The 16006-nt window shown below is 38.0% G+C and overlaps 3 protein-coding genes and 1 long non-coding RNA gene across 7 annotated transcripts; all 4 read left to right on the forward strand.

Moving 5' to 3' along the window:
- The first annotated feature begins 1961 nt into the window (after positions 1-1961).
- On the forward strand, positions 1962-5760 carry LOC116917658 (sodium-coupled monocarboxylate transporter 1). Of its 2 annotated transcripts, none has more exons than XM_045169717.1 (17): positions 1962-2294; positions 2435-2740; positions 2805-3038; positions 3226-3385; positions 3449-3514; positions 3585-3636; positions 3708-3775; positions 3836-3990; positions 4052-4082; positions 4147-4256; positions 4330-4438; positions 4504-4613; positions 4724-4904; positions 4978-5064; positions 5119-5300; positions 5355-5575; positions 5674-5760. In XM_045169717.1, the coding sequence occupies exons 2-17, from the start codon at positions 2547-2549 to the stop codon at positions 5688-5690; spliced, it is 1977 nt and encodes a 658-aa protein (XP_045025652.1). In that variant the 5' UTR covers positions 1962-2294; positions 2435-2546; the 3' UTR covers positions 5691-5760. The 2 variants fall into 2 exon arrangements, with proteins under 2 accessions (XP_045025652.1, XP_045025651.1); XM_045169716.1 differs by having other exon boundaries at positions 1963-2294; positions 5355-5550.
- A 244-nt stretch (positions 5761-6004) lies between these two features.
- Positions 6005-9474, forward strand: LOC123466293 (sodium-coupled monocarboxylate transporter 1-like). Its single transcript, XM_045169718.1, has 16 exons — positions 6005-6139; positions 6201-6417; positions 6735-6894; positions 6961-7026; positions 7099-7150; positions 7224-7291; positions 7359-7513; positions 7574-7604; positions 7670-7779; positions 7865-7973; positions 8091-8200; positions 8328-8508; positions 8602-8688; positions 8762-8958; positions 9024-9219; positions 9365-9474. Exons 2-16 carry the CDS (start codon positions 6224-6226, stop codon positions 9389-9391), a joined length of 1743 nt encoding a protein of 580 aa, XP_045025653.1. The 5' UTR covers positions 6005-6139; positions 6201-6223; the 3' UTR covers positions 9392-9474.
- On the forward strand, positions 9432-11824 carry LOC116917660 (obg-like ATPase 1). Of its 3 annotated transcripts, none has more exons than XM_045169720.1 (11): positions 9432-9572; positions 9926-10033; positions 10093-10176; positions 10250-10310; positions 10383-10513; positions 10595-10764; positions 10823-10900; positions 10983-11080; positions 11148-11385; positions 11447-11569; positions 11630-11824. In XM_045169720.1, the coding sequence occupies exons 2-11, from the start codon at positions 9937-9939 to the stop codon at positions 11747-11749; spliced, it is 1200 nt and encodes a 399-aa protein (XP_045025655.1). In that variant the 5' UTR covers positions 9432-9572; positions 9926-9936; the 3' UTR covers positions 11750-11824. The 3 variants fall into 3 exon arrangements, with proteins under 3 accessions (XP_045025655.1, XP_032779104.1, XP_045025654.1); XM_032923213.2 differs by having other exon boundaries at positions 9559-9682; XM_045169719.1 differs by lacking the exon at positions 9432-9572 and adding an exon at positions 9747-9852 and having other exon boundaries at positions 9924-10033.
- A 2375-nt stretch (positions 11825-14199) lies between these two features.
- Positions 14200-14574, forward strand: LOC123470083. The gene is made up of 2 exons (XR_006643578.1): positions 14200-14438; positions 14503-14574. It is a non-coding gene; the product is annotated as an uncharacterized LOC123470083 (long non-coding RNA).
- Positions 14575-16006: the final 1432 nt, after the last annotated feature.

Genomic DNA, 16006 nt, shown 5'->3' on the forward strand with positions numbered 1-16006 from the left:
GAAACAACCACATCCTCACTGACTTTACCTTAGCCGGAGAAAGAAAAATTCATCCGACGCGACCAAACAATATAACTTTGCCGCCGTCGAGACGCACATCTAACGACCTCTTTGGTTGATCTTTCCCGACGAAATCATTTTTAAATTTTTCTTTTTTACTCATCGTCCAACATTGAAATTTTTTTAAACGTTCAGAGCCAAATTGGTTTGTTTTTTTTTCCTCGCTTTCAATTCGATTTCTACATGTATATTTAGACCTCTACCAATCAACTTTTAACACAATTTACCTAGACACTCTTCTGTGTAGGATCTCTCCTTGTAGAGAAGGAAACAATAGAAAGACCTATATAGATACAATAAGACACCGCTATATAATTGAGTGTTGATGAAGTACCACCTATTGCAGCTATATAGCGCGAGCCGCTCGTAGCACGAGTCAAAAAAAGGGCTGCATTTTCTTTGATCATTTCTTTTCTCGACGGGCGCCGACAAACACTCTTTACATTTGATGTGTATTTGCCGTTATCTCTCGGTTTTTTAAGAAAGTCTAGCAGGGAGGTATATGTATATATATAGAGTCTATATGTATTAGATGCAGCAGCATACGTGTAAAAGCTTTATGTTTCTACCGGTGGAGGGTAAAAGAAAAGCGGTTTGGAGGCGGATCGTAGATGTTCGAGAGTGTGAGCGGACAAGTCTCTAAAAAAAAAGAAAGATCAAAGGAAAACAAAAGACCCTGAGGAACCTCCCACTCTTTCTGTTGTATAGGTGTGTGTATACACATGTAGCGGGACAGAGACTACATGAAAAAGAACTATAGAGAGCGGCCTGTAATTGCTGACAAGTATCGGCGCCTACGAATGTGTACACACACGAAGAAAGAGTAAAAAAAAAAGGAGAAGAACCGACATCTTGGGGTTTGGATAAATAAGGGAGGAGGAAAAGATGAAGAAAAAAGTGGCCGTCTGTATGTACCGACAGAGCGAGCCGAAAAAAAAAACTGATAGGCTCTAAATCTGGTGCGTTCAGCAGACAGCCATCAACAAGGCTGGCTCTATATGTCTATCTATATCTATTCTGACTTGTTTGTTGAGACTTTTTGGAGGCGAGAAAAGAACAAGAGGGCCCATCCCCTATATACTGGAGTGAAGTATACACACCATTTAATTACCCCTCAAATTACCAGAGCGGGCCTCACAGCTCGAGCACGGACCCCCCAAAATAAAGGAGAGAAAACCCTTCACTATTGAAACAATCGCAATAACAAACGTAGAAGATGAGGGCAAAATAGAAAGTATACACATACAGTACCGCACCTTAAAGAAAAGAAGAGCATGTCTCGTACAAATTGACGAGAAACAAAAATACACCTCAAAGTTCATCAGGTATTCATGTTTTTCATTGGTACATAGTCGAGATAGTTGTCAACATTTGCTGGATTTTAATGCGGGTTTTCTTTTTCTTGAATTCGGTAAGTAAAGCACACATTACGTAGTTCGACCAGTATGTTTTGAGTGTTTAATCGTATTGAACTAGGAATAAATCCAGCTTATTTTTATTACATTTTTACGCTACATTATACAGAAAAATAGCTGCATTTTTAAAAAAGAAGAGGACAACCATGAAATCATTGCTGGTGTGGACATTTTATGCGATGACGAGACAACATTTTTAATTTGCAAAGCAATTTACTACCCGTGTAGCGACCTTCATGCTTATCAGCTATGAAATTACAACTCATTTTTTCCGTGTAAAGGTGCGTTTCCAAGAAACTATTTAAAGTTTTCGTTGTGCTGCGCTTATTATAAAGGCGGCTGACTTTGGTGAGTCAAGTAGCACTACCTGGTGTGTCACAGGTACGATACGACAACAGTAACTACTAGTTGTATATAGAATCCTTGGCCGAGCTTAAAGATGCTACTACCTGATTACGTAAATTCAGGTAAGAAATCGACTTGTCATCCTCATTCCTTTCAAGCTGTTGGACATAAATGAAAAGCCAATAAGTCACTAGTGTCTCTATACGATGAAAAAGCCCGCCATCGTCTAAACTCCTGTTACACAACAGAGGGACGTAAATAGGACAAGAAACGTTTAAAACCAACTCCAAAGGTGGCGGCACTCCCTAGCAAAGAAAGCCCCAAGTGAAAATATTGTCAGTCGTTCTTTGGATCTACCTGTGTTTTTAACTTATAGCCACTGTCCCCATGGGCTATAACGGATTATGCAGAACTCTTGATGATAGCTTCAAACGTAACACTCTGGACAGGATATGGAAATTTTACATTCGAAAGGTTAGTCACTGGTCAAGCTGGCTGAATCCCGATTCTCGTTGTATAAACCACTGTGTTACGTTTTAATTGTCTTTATTGTATGCATACTTTGATTGCAATTAGCTTTGTCAGGGTTAGTAAAGAGAAACGATTGGGGTTAGGTTCAGCGAGATCGAAATGGGTCAACTATACAACAACAATATCTCTATGCCATGACAAACAGCAGCACAATTTCAGAAACCTGGTCTCTATATCTATGGAGTAGATAGATCTATGAATATAGATATAGAGACCAGGTTTCTGAAAGTCTGGACCATGTGTGGAGAAATAAGAGAGTTTTATAAGTGGAACAACTCAAAAAGAAGCTGCACCTTTGGCAGAATACGACGGAGGTCTGCGTCGGGGAAATCAATGGCAGTCAACAAAAGTAGGTCTGAGAGAAAGGATCATCGCATCAGTAAAAGACGGTATAAAATAATACTTCATCACAAAACTCATCGCCCTTTTAACAGTTATGTTTTTTAACAATTGATTTTTGGTTGCAGCAGCAAAAGTTTCGACATTCGTGAAAGCCATGGCAACATCAGATTCATGGCCAAAACTCTTTACCTGGGTCGATTACCTTCTTTTTGCTTTGACTCTGCTGGTGTCCTCGTTAGTTGGGATTTATCATGCTTGGCGAGGCTCCAGCGGTTCGACTTCTGACTACCTAATGGGTGGAAAGAAGATGCCCATTTTACCTGTAGCTTTGTCTCTTGCCGCCAGGTATGTGTTGTTGTTTACATTTTTCGACTTTCTGGTGTGTGTTACGTTTTGAACCACATGCCAATGTAGGTAAGAGTTGGGAAGTGTTCAAACGGAAGTGTGGATGAGCGGAGATCACCTTAAATTTAAAGGTTATTGGGAAACGGAAAAGTTAATCACTTCATATTTTCCCGTTCGTTTATTTCAGTTCCTTTTCAGCGACGACACTCCTCGGTGGCCCAACTGACGTCTATATGAATGGCACAATGTATTTGTGGTTTATTTTCTCCGTGGTTTTATGCACGCCGATTGCCAGTTATATTTACTTACCTGTTTTTCATCGACTGCAAATTGTATCAGCAAATCAGGTAAGTTTACATACATTTATTTCTTTGTGCCAAGTGAATTGTTTATCAAGTTACATCGGACAGTATTTAGAGATACGATTTAATCGTTTCGTCCGACGCATTGCATCAATTCTTTTCATAGTGAAGCAGGTAAAAAGCGAATCATCATCACAATAAAGCAAAATTTTTTTTTTAACTTTTGAATATTCTTTTTTACTAGCTATTATATCTGTCAATTGTGGCTTATGGACCTTCATTGGCCCTTAGCCAAGGTGGGAATAGCTTTTATTGAGCTCTTACATTTATCATGTTGCTATGATTTACCTTTACCTGTTCTCTTTAGTCACTGGAATCAATGCATTCGTATCTGTCAGCATTCTGTTCGCCGTCTGCACCTTTTACACAGCAACCGTACGTAGAGAAGAAAAAATAAAATCGTAAAAACTAACGCTTGATTAACCGTTTATACAGGGTGGAATTAAAGCCGTTGTCTGGACAGATACCATACAAATTGTACTGATTTTCGGATCAATTATCATCTTAATAATCAAAGGAGTGACAGATGTTGGTGGCCTAGGAATTGTTTGGGAGCGTAATTATAATTCTTCCCGCATCGAAATTTTTAAGTATTTACGTTTTCAATAGTTTCATTTTCTTTTCCCGTGTAATTTATTCCATTTTTCGTAGCATTGACACGGATCCTACGACTCCGCATACGGTCAGACATTCCATCGACATTTCTTGTGCCTCGATTAAAAAATAATGTGTTAACATCCCAACAGGTGTGGTCTTTTTCGATTGGAGGCGTAATTTACTGGCTGAGTTGGTACGCAGTGGATCAAACAGTTGTCCAACGTTCACTTGCCATGCCAACATTACGCACAGCGCAAATGTAAATCGCCTTAACCTTACAAATGTTTAATTTTGCCGTCGAAATGGGATTTTTGTATTCCTTAAAATGACAGATCAATGTGGATTAACATGGCCTTTGTGTGTGGAATAATCTTCCTCTGCGGTATCGTCGGACTTGTAATGTACGCCAATTATTTCGACTGTGATCCTTTAACTTCTCAGGTAATTGCCAAATTGATATTGGCGACCTTAACTTGCCTAGTAAACAAATGGCTATATCTTATTAGATTATTAATAAAGCAGATCAAATACTTCCATTTTACGTCATGGATGTGCTTGGGGATTATCCGGGACTTCCAGGGCTCTTCGTTGCCGGCGTCTTAAGCGGTGCCCTCAGGTTCACAAATAAAATTACCATTAGGCAGATGAAACACAGCCCACATTTGCTATAACAACATGTTGCCACGAACGATTTTAAAGGTAACTTTTTTCAAATTTCTACTCCAGCACGATATCAAGCGTCCTGAATGCGGTGGCACTTGTCGTTTACGAAGATTTCGTACGGCCTTTCTTCCCAAACTTACCTGATCAAATGGCCACTCGGCTTGTTAAAGGAGTGTCCCTTCTATTTAGCGGCCTCAGCTTCAGCATGGTTTTCCTGGTAGCTCAAGTGAAGACCATTTTAGACGTATGAAATTCAATCACGATGTCCCTTTTAATGGCCACATGATTTTTCTCAACCGCCTTTCATTTTTATGCAGGCAACAGTGAGTTTCGATGGTGCAGTAGCTGGATCGATATTGGGCGTCTTTACTCTTGGCATTTTTGTTCCGTGTGCCAATTCCATCGTAAGTAGACTCATAGTTTCCTGTATTCTACGTCTGTTTACGTTTTGTCTTAAGGGGGCTGGAGTGGGCATGTTAACCACCTTTGGATTGATGATGTGGCTCTTGCTGAGCACGCAGATTGCGAAATCCAGTGGAATCGTCCAAAACAGTCAAGTGAAACCCTTCAGCGTTGAAAATTGTCCTGCCTTTAACGTGACGTCGACTACCTTACTCATGAATTCGACGATTTCTGAAGAGTATTAGGCTACGTTGCGTTAATAAATATGGTTACATTACTTGGTTTATTTTAGGCCGGGAGAAGCCTTTATTCTACTAAGGATTTCTTATTTATGGTACACGCTTATTGGTGTGCTAATCGTCATTATGATTGGAACCTTAGTCAGCCTATTGGTTAAAGCATTCAATTGCGTTGCAAGTCCCGTGCAAATGTCTACCGAACAGCTCAACGATGAAGTCGTTAATAGAAAAAACACTTCCAACGATCGCGTAAGTTTGTATAGACCAAAACCATGTTTTAAAAATCATTTGTTATTAGATAATTAATATTTATGATCACTTTTGTTTGTTACTGGTTTAACGTAATTGATTAATATCGTCTAAATCTCACAGCAGATGCACGTGAATGAAGTGTTCGCATTGAACGAACTGCCTCAGTAGAGTGCTGAATATATGCACAGTTCACAACAAAACCTGAAATTGCTTTCATTTTATCGGACCGTTTTGTAGCTCATTTGTGAATTTACATCCTTTCTGCAAACTTGCGAAATTGAAACGCAAAGCGCAAAATAAAAAGTTTAAGAGAAGCTAAAACATTCAGCAAACTAACGCCATTTAGGGAAAGATGGCACAATGTCCATGCACGGCGCAGCTTGTATTGGAGGCTACGCAAATGGGGAGACGAGGAAAAGAATTAAAAGGAAAACCCTCGACGACAAAAAGAGGCTGCAGCGAACCCAAAAGTTGTGGCCTGTAGAAAAGAATGACAGTCACCTAGCGCAGGTTTGGCCGCAACGGTCACACCCACTTCCCTAACGCATTCCAACAGAGAGTTTAAAAGACTTGCAGATCGAAAAAAGTGTTTCTTGTTTGCCTTATAGTTGCTTAGTGTTTTCCAACTGTTTATTTCTTTTCAACAGAAATTTCTGCATTTGCAAATACCATGGCGACCACATCAGATTCGTGGCCAAAACTCTTCACATGGGTCGATTACCTTCTTTTCGCTGTGACTCTCCTGGTGTCATCACTGGTTGGTATTTACCACGCTTGGCGAGGCGCCAGTGATTCGACCTCTGAGTACCTGATGGGAGGAAGAAAAATGCCTATATTCCCTGTAGCTATGTCTCTTGCCGCCAGGTATTATTTACAGCATTTTCACCTTTTCCAGCTTTCAAGTTTCCATCGCACAAGAACCTCTGCCACCTTACTTGGAGAACAGGGTACCATCTATGAATCCCTGTAAACGTTATTGCGTGCGTTTGACGTTAGATTTTCTGGCTATTTTCTCAAACAAGCGTTTACCCTTTATCGCGTTTGTTTAAATGGGTCTTACGAAACAGAAATTCTGGTCCTCCACTGTTTATGCAAAATGCGCTAGTTGGCTCATAAGCATTTTTTGTACAAAGGGTAATCTATTGACAGAATATTAATGAAATATTTTCCGTTTTTTACAGCTCAATCTCTGCAACGACACTTCTAGGTGCACCAACAGAGGTTTACCTCAATGGAACGATGTATGTTTGGTTAACTGTATCTGCAGTTCTCTCGATCGCCGCTGCAACTCATGTGTATTTACCCATTTTTTACCGATTGAAAATTGTTTCAGCAAATCAGGTAACTTTTGAATGCATCTGTAAATTGAGTCAACAATATTTTACCCCATTAGCGCTTCAATTTTAGTATTTAGAGATCCGATTCAATTTGGTGGTAAGACGCCTCGCATCAGTGTTATTCGTGGTGAAGCAGGTAAAGGGTCCACGTTAAGTTGGTGCTGTACCGTAAAGTCATAAATTAAGCGCGTAATGTACTTTGTTTCAGTTGTTATATCTATCTATTGTGGCAATTGGACCTTCTTGGGCCCTAAGACAAGGTAGCGCTCTTGATTTTCTTCATCCATTTTTCGATTCAGATTTTCTTTAAATTGTTCGCTATTTTATGTCTAGTGACCGGAATTCATACCTTGGCATCAGTTGGCATTTTATTCGCCGTCTGCACATTTTACACAGCAATAGTAAGTTAAAATACATGAAATTAAGTATTACAGTGCAATTTTTTACCTTAAAAAACTGGGCTTATAGGGTGGAATCAAAGCTGTTGTATGGACGGATACCATCCAATTTGTAATGATGTATGGTTCAATTATCATTCTCATAATCAAAGGAGTATACGACGTTGGAGGTTGGGGACCAGTTTGGGAGCGTAATTACAACACGTCCCGTATCGAACTATTGAAGTAGGCACTTTTCTAGAGGCTGTGCCAATTCATTTTTCACATTGTTTATTTTTTTTACAGCATTGATATCGACCCTACAACTCCGCATACGGTAAACTGTGTTTTTACAAATCATTTTGTATCGTTTGTTTTTCAGCTGACGATTCCCTATCTTAGGTTTGGTCACTTGTTATTGGAGGCTTCTTCTACTGGATGAGTTGGTATGCAGTCGATCAGACCACTGTTCAACGTTTCCTTGTGATGAAAACCCTACGTAAAGCAAAAATGTATAACAGAACATGCACTTTCTCAATTTTCATAGCAATGAGCGTTATCTAATATTCTTTACCAATTCATATTCATTCTTATCAGATCTATGTGGAGCAATTTGGTCGCTGTGTGTGGCATTATTCTTCTTTGTGGTGTGGTTGGTTTAGTCATGTACTCGAAGTACTTTGATTGTGATCCGTTAACTGCCAAGGTAAGCAAACCCGAAAAGGTAGCGCTCAAACACATACACTCAAAGTTTCGTCTTCAACGTACGAAAAGACGCCATATGTAGCAATGATGTATTAATTTGGCAGCTTTTGGTTAACAGGTTATCGACAAAGCAGATCAGATTGTGCCATTCTTTGTCATGGATGTTCTTGGTGATTTTCCGGGTCTTCCAGGACTTTTTGTTGCTGGCATTTTCAGTGGTGCGCTCAGGTAGGCCTTCTGATTACATTTTTCGTTATCAAAGTTCATAACTCCATGTATGCAATGGCTAATGTGACTGTTTTCAAATCTTACACAAGCACCTGGAACTTATGCTATGTTAACATCTTTCATGCAGCACTTTATCAAGTGTCCTTAATGCAGTAGCCCTTATAGTTCTGGAGGATTTTATTCGACCCGTCTTTCCAAACATGCGAGAGCGGACCGCCACTCGTGTTGTCAAAGGAGTGTCATTTGTATTTGGAGTTCTTAGTTTCAGCATGGTTTTTCTTGTAGCTCAAATCAAAACCATTTTAGACGTATGTATAGCTTAAGCATATGTTTTTTTGTAGGCCTAACTCATGAATTTATATCTTTCCACTTCATTCAATTTGCTTATGAACTCCGAACAGGCAACTTTGAGTTTTGATGGCGCTATGGCTGGATCGATATTAGGCGTTTTTACTCTTGGCATCTTCGTTCCCTGGGCTAATCCCATCGTAAACAACCACTTAATTTAACTATGCAGTACGAAATCAGATTTGGCGTTACACTTTGTTTAATTTTTCAAAGGGAGCTGCAGTGGGTATGCTTACTGCATTTGGATTTATGATGTGGCTCGGATTAAGCGCGCAAATTGCTAAATCCAGTGGAGTTGTCCATAACAGTCAAACCAAATCCTTCAGCATAGAAAATTGTCCCGCTTATAACGAAAGTTTCGGTTCTTTACCTATAAGCCCAAATTGGGGCAATTCGTCGATTCCCGATGAGTACTTAAACTGCACGCCTGATCGTTCTTTGTTTATATAATGGTCACTTTAGTTTTTCTGTTTAGGCAGCAGGCAGTCTTTATTCTGCTAAGGATTTCTTATCTGTGGTACACAGTGATTGGAATGCTTATTGCCCTTGTACTTGGAGCGCTAGTCAGCCTGCTCACTAATGCATTAAACACTGTTTCGCGATCCATTGATATGCCTGCCGAACAACTTAGAGACCGCACTGTTATTCGTAAACTTTCTACTGCTGATGAAGTAAGTAAATAAGCAACTAATTTTCCTTATTTTATGATAAGATAACAAACAAAAAAAGAAATAATTGTGATTGCATCTTTCATTGTTCATATGCTTGTTTATCATAAAAAATTCGTTAAATTTTCATTTTGCCATGATGTTTCAGAACCGTGTGACCGGTTCCTTGCTTTGAAAATTTCTTGGGAAGTTAAAAATCATACTAGGAGGTATAGCCAAGATCTACGCATTCTGAACAAAAGTTTGCAACAAAACCAGCAAAACTCATTTCTTCGTCAAATAAATGCAGTCAAATAAAACAAAAAACTCCCGCTTCAATTATTTGGACACCTAGCTGGTATTTCGTACACTTCAAGGTGGTTACCTTTTCGTAGCTTTTAAAGTTTTAGGCCCCATCACTTGTGCCGGTTTGGTTTTCGCACGTTTTAGTTAACCTTATTCTTAATTTTGTGACTTGTTGTCCAAGGTATGTTGAAATTGTGGGACATATTTGATATTTCTAGATGTAGACCTAGTGAAATAATAAATTGCCTTGAGAATAAAAAAATCGTCGAACAGAAAGAATAAGCTGTCGGCAGAAGGCATATCTATCTATCAAAGCTGTCATTTTTTCTGTTTAATATATGACTGACAATGGTTTGAGACATGTTCCCATTTTGTAACCAGCTTTTTCTATTTTTAAACATTTTTCCCCCTTTTTTTTTTTTAGAGAAGATTAAAATGCCCCCTAAAAAAGAAGCTACTCAAGAACCTAAACCTCTTATTGGGCGTATTGGTACAAGTCTGAAAATTGGAATTGTTGGACTCCCAAATGTTGGTAAGTAAGTGTTTTCTTCCAATAGTCATGACAGGATCTCACCTTTCAACTTTGCACAGGCAAGTCTACCTTCTTCAATGTGCTGACAAAAAGTGCAGCGCCTGCAGAGAACTTCCCATTTTGCACCATTGATCCGAATGAAAATAAGTGTTCTTTTAGTGATTAAGAACAAAACTTTTGGTAACTGTCATATTAAACTTTTCGTTTGGTGTTCAAGTAAGGTAGCAGTCCCCGATGAAAGGTTTGATTGGCTGCTTCAATATTATAAACCCTCAAGGTAAAGTTTGAAGAATCATATCATTCATTCATTGTATTCTTGATTGTTTTTCACTTTGTAGCTTTATCACAGTCCCAAAATTGAAGCTTACCTAAATATAGTGGATATTGCCGGATTAGTAAAAGGAGCTCATGAAGGTCAAGGTTTGGGAAATGCATTTCTTTCTCACATTAGGAGCGTCGATGCGATTTTTCATCTATGCCGTAAGTAATAGTCATACGGAACTAAACCAATTATCAGGAAAGCTACCAGTTGTGAATTTTTGATTCTTTGAACAAAAACAGGTACTTTTGAGAGTGATGAAATTACTCACGTTGAAGGGGACGTCAATCCCGTTCGTGACATTGAAATCATCAATGAAGAACTTAGGTTGAAAGATGAAGAATCTCTGACGGCTGCAATTAAAAAGGCGGAATCTCTTATGCGTACTGATAAAAAGATGAAGACAGAATACGTAATCAAGTAATAGTTTTCAGACTCTGAACTCTTTTTATATGCGTCCTCATTTTCAGGATATTCTTTGCAAAATTAAGACTCATCTTGTTGACCAAGCAAAACACATTCGTTATGGAAATTGGAACGTGCAAGAAGTAAGGAATAAATAAGAGATTAAATGCCCAACTTGTGATTTCTCTACCAAATCCGGATTTACAACTGTTTGTGCTGATCTAGATCGATGTTCTGAACAAGCATTTGTTTATCACATCTAAACCAGTTATTTATCTGGTTAACATGGCAGAAGCCGATTATATCCGAAAGAAGAATAAGTGGTGCGTAAGAAATATTGCTGCATATATACACTAATGGACGGGCAAGTTACTCCTTATTCTTCCGTAGGTTACCAAAGCTCAAAGAGTGGATTGATACAAATGATCCAGGTGCCATTATGTTACCGTTTTCTGGGACCTTCGAAGCTAAGATAGCTGATATGGATGCCGACGCAAGTAAAGCTTTTTGCGAAGAAAAAAAAGCAAACAGTACTTTCAACAAGATTATTGCGCAGGGCTATAAATCTTTGAATTTAATGTACTTCTTCACCGCTGGCCCCAATGAGGTCAAAGCTTGGACCATTCAAGTCAGTCACGCACATGCTCGTAAATATAAGTAATTCTCGAGCAAAATTTTACTTGTTACAGAGAGGAACCAAGGCGCCACAGGCAGGTGGTCGAATTCATTCAGATTTTGAAAAAGGTTTCATTATGGCGGAGGTATTTAAATTCGCGGACTTAAAAGAAGAAGGCAGTGAGGCAGCCGTTAAAGTAATCTTATAGACAATTTTTGTGTGTACGTTTTAATCAGTGTTAACGTGTCTCATACAGGCTGCAGGGAAGTACCGACAACAAGGAAAACTTTACGTTGTAGAAGATGGAGATATAATTTTGTTCAAGTTCAATGCTGGGGCTGGTCTCACAGCTGGAAAAGATGCAAAAAAGAAATGAGCCCTTTGTTCTGTTTACATTTGTTCCCGACGTGGAAACATGGGTGAACCAGGAAAATAAAACCCAAAAATGAAATTCCCGCTTTTTTCTTTTGTATACCGTTTGTACTATGTGGTAAAAAAAAGTTCGACTCGTGTGCTTTATTGCATCAAGGAGAGCTTTTCCGCCTCGCTAATCAAAAGGTGAACCAAGGCGTTGCCGTTATATGGTATTTCAAAAATTCTTCCTGTTTCTTTTTAAACCCAAAAATAAAACAAACAAGAGATTTTTTTTAGTTCTTCGAAAACTTTACCTTTAAGTCACAAGTTTTACCTGTAAGTTTAAGTTAGAATATCTAATGTTTTCCTTTTTGTGACTTTGTTAAAATGAAACAAAAACAAAGAATAACCCTTCGGGTACTTTGCTAACGCAGGTAGCTGAGAATTTCATTATAGGGATTCTGTTCTGTCTAGATGATTGATATAGTACGCCATCGACACCGTTTTTTACGTATTTTTTCTCAACAGATGGCGTTAGCGATAATAGAGATTCGACACAGGTTTCATAAGCGTTCATATATGTTTTGTACGTTCTGTCGGTTATCATACACTCTCTCTCCGTTTCACCTATACTAGGGGCCCTCACTCCGTTCAGGAAGTTCCCGATAGGGTACGGCCTGGTCGCCAATTCGCCATAATATCTCGGAAACCGTTTGCTCTTCCGGCAAAACAGACTACGTTAATTTTTTTAAAAAAAAAAAAAAAAATTTTTTAAAAAAAAAAAAATTTTTTTTTTTATAAAAAAAAAAAAAAAAAAAAAAAAAAAAAAAAAAATTTCCGTGATTTTCATTCCATTCTGAATCGAAATCATGTATTTTAAGCCAAATTTGAAATTTGGCCAAAAATGATAAAGTGGAAAGGGCCTTTCCACTTTAATAAGTAAATTGATAAGTAAATTAGGCTATACCCTTCCCAAAAGTGGGAAGTGTATAGCCTTTCCACTTTTGTCAAAATCGGCCAAAAATGACATCTCTTGAAATTCTCCAAAAATCAGACGGCATAATCGAAATTGATCGCGGATTTCGATTTAGTCATTGGTTTTCTCTTTAGACTAGCCGTTTAAAAAATTAACGAAAACAGTTCTGTTAGCGCACCAACTTCATTTATGGTTTTTAACATGTAAATGAAAAATTATAAGACCAATAGAAAAATAAACCTGATTTCCGTGATTTTCATTCAATTCTGAATCTAAATCATGTATTTTAAGCCAAATTTGAAATTTGGTCAAAAATGAAAAAGTGGGAAGGGTATAGCCTTTCCACTTTTGTCAAAATCGGCCAAAAAAGACATCTCTTGAAATTCTCCAAAAATCAGACGGTATAATCGAAATTGAACGCTGATTTCGATTTAGTCATTGGTTTTCTCTTTAGACTAGCCGTTAAAAAAATTAACGAAAACAGTTCTGTTAGCGCACCAACTTCATTTATGGTTTTTAACATGTAAATGAAAAACTATAAGACCAATAGAAAAATAAACCTGATTTCCGTGATTTTCATTCATTTCTGAATCTAAATCATGTATTTTAAGCCAAATTTGAAATTTGGTCAAAAATGAAAAAGTGGGAAGGGTATAGCCTTTCCACTTTTGTCAAAATCGGCCAAAAATGACATCTCTTGAAATTCTCCAAAAATCAGACGGAGTAATCGAAATTGAACGCTGATTTCGATTTAGTCATTGGTTTTCTCTTTAGACTAGCCGTTTAAAAAATTAACGAAAACAGTTCTGTTATCGCACCAACTTCATTTATGGTTTTAACATGTAAATGACAAACTTTCAGACCAATAGAAAAATAAACCTGATTTCCGTGATTTTCATTCAATTCTGAATCTAAATCATGTATTTTAAGCCAAATTTGAAATTTGGCCAAAAATGAAAAAGTGGGAAGGGTGTAGCCTTTCCACTTTTGTCAAAATCGGCCAAAAATGACATCTCTTGAAATTCTCCAAAAATCAGACGGTATAATCGAAATTGAACGCTGATTTCGATTTAGTCATTGGTTTTCTCTTTAGACTAGCCGTTCAAAAAATAGCTAAAATAAGTTCTGTTAGCGCACCAACTTAATTTATGGTTTTTAACATTTAAATGAAAAGCTTTAAGAAAAATAGAAAAATAAACCTGATTTCCGTGATTTTCATTCCATTCTGAATCTAAATCATGTACTTTAAGCAAAATTTGAAATTATGCCAATTATGAAAAAGTGGGAAGTATCAGTTCTGTTAGCGCACCAACTTGATGTATGGTTTTTAACATTTAAATAAAAAAGTTTAAGACCAATAGAAAAATAAACCTGATTTCCGTGATTTTCATTCCCAGTTCTGAATCTAAATCATGTACTTTAAGCAAAATTTAAAATTATACCAAAAAAAAAAAAGGGGGGGGGAAAATTCCCCCCCCCCCTTTGTGGGACCTGTTCAAAAGTAATGTAAAATTCATATTTGACTCAACTCAACCATTTCGTTAACTTGGCCCTAAACATATGTATACACTTCATGTTTTCAAAAGTTAAGAATGACCCTTGAGCCAAGAAGCTTTTCCTGCTTTGTGTGGACAGGAATATTAAAGGTATTGATGTCTGAAACCAACAAGTGTCTTGCAAAGAAAGTAAAAAGAAACATTGATGTTGGTCATCCTCTGAGTGATGCTGAAGCCTGGTAAGAGAAAAAGAATAGTATGAGTATTTGCTGCATCATTACTATTATAATTTGTATGTTTTAGTTATCTTATTGATCCATTGGTTCTATTCATGGGGAAAAGAATGTTGTGTGGGAGAAACATGATCACGATTGAGTAGGTGTTTTACCATTTTAAATGAGTTCATTAAATAGAATTTTAATCATCCATGTTTTGTTTTTTTAATGCAGATAAAATAATTGCAAAGTCGTGGTAATAATTCGTGAGAAATATGCTAACAGAGTTTCGCTGTGTTAAGTAAGTGTATCAGCAAGAATATTATACCGATGCACATTTTATTTCTTTAGTTTAAATTCGCAATCATAGTGAGTTCGAAGAGGATATTGATGGAGGTTTGGTGTGAAAAAGTATGTGTAAAATGTTGGAAGGGCGACCGAAGATTTCCGGATTCTTTTATTATCTCACATGTTATGGTATTTATACAAATATGTTGCAGTGAATATCTGGGCTCCCTTCTTTTCTGTGGCCCCGTTTCCCCTTGACTTGTGATAAGCCCGTAGGGGGTCATGCCCCTACTGTGATCAGCAGCAAAGGTTGTGATTGCGCTGTCCGGAAAGGGGACGTGGGGGTCCTCAAGTTCTATGATATCATTGGAGGGCGAAGAGGCTACCCACAAATCCGAATTAACGGTTAATCGCTCACGTAAAAACTTGTCCGAAACCTTCCATCCTCTTCCGGCTTCTCTTAGCCACGCCCCGGGTAATCTCCCCGGGGGTTCAAATTCAATTGAGGCAGTGTGTCGGCTTGTCGTGGTTAATGGCAAGTGGAGATACTGCCTTAAACTTTTTACGACTACTTAAACAATAAAAATATTTAAAAATATAAATTTTTTATCTTTTAATTTCGTGCATGTACTGCGTATGTTCTATGAACACTTATCTCATATACCTTCTTTGTGTTGGCATCTATTACTCTTGTTAACCAGAGTAATGGAATCCTGGTGTAGCCACGGCCATGTTAACTCCCCCTCTCGGATTTTTTCCCAAAAGTTGTTGCCAATTTCGCGTATCGATTGTGAGAAAATGAGGCAAGATATCGATTTAAGTGTCCTATAACCGTAACTGCCACCTATGAATTGAGTTTTAAGGGTTGTTATTGTTATAACAACCCATATGTTTATACATACATTTTTTCACACTAATTAATTAAGCCACTTTTTGTTTACTTTCTGAAGTACAGACGACGAAAATGAGCGAAAACTAGCGAAAACGTAATACATCACAAGTTCACAACACAGCCGCTGTGGCGCTTTCGTTATGGGACAGAAAGACTTTCAGGCCAAAAAGGCAATGGGAGGGCCCGCCATAAGCGTGGCTACACCAATATTCTATTACTCTGCTATTACTCTGGTTAGACCATGATTTTAGGATAATTACGACTGAGCAAAAGGATAATTTCGGATAATTTGGCAATGTTGTGAGGATAGTCCAAGCCTCTGCCGTGGAAGCACTGGTCAAACGGCGTTCCGTACCAGATGGCATTGGTAACGGGGAAGGGTAGGCCTTCTGACTGTTTTTTCTTTTTTATT

Source organism: Daphnia magna, linkage group LG2, assembly GCF_020631705.1.
Source record: "Daphnia magna isolate NIES linkage group LG2, ASM2063170v1.1, whole genome shotgun sequence".
Classification (NCBI taxonomy): domain Eukaryota; kingdom Metazoa; phylum Arthropoda; class Branchiopoda; order Diplostraca; family Daphniidae; genus Daphnia; species Daphnia magna.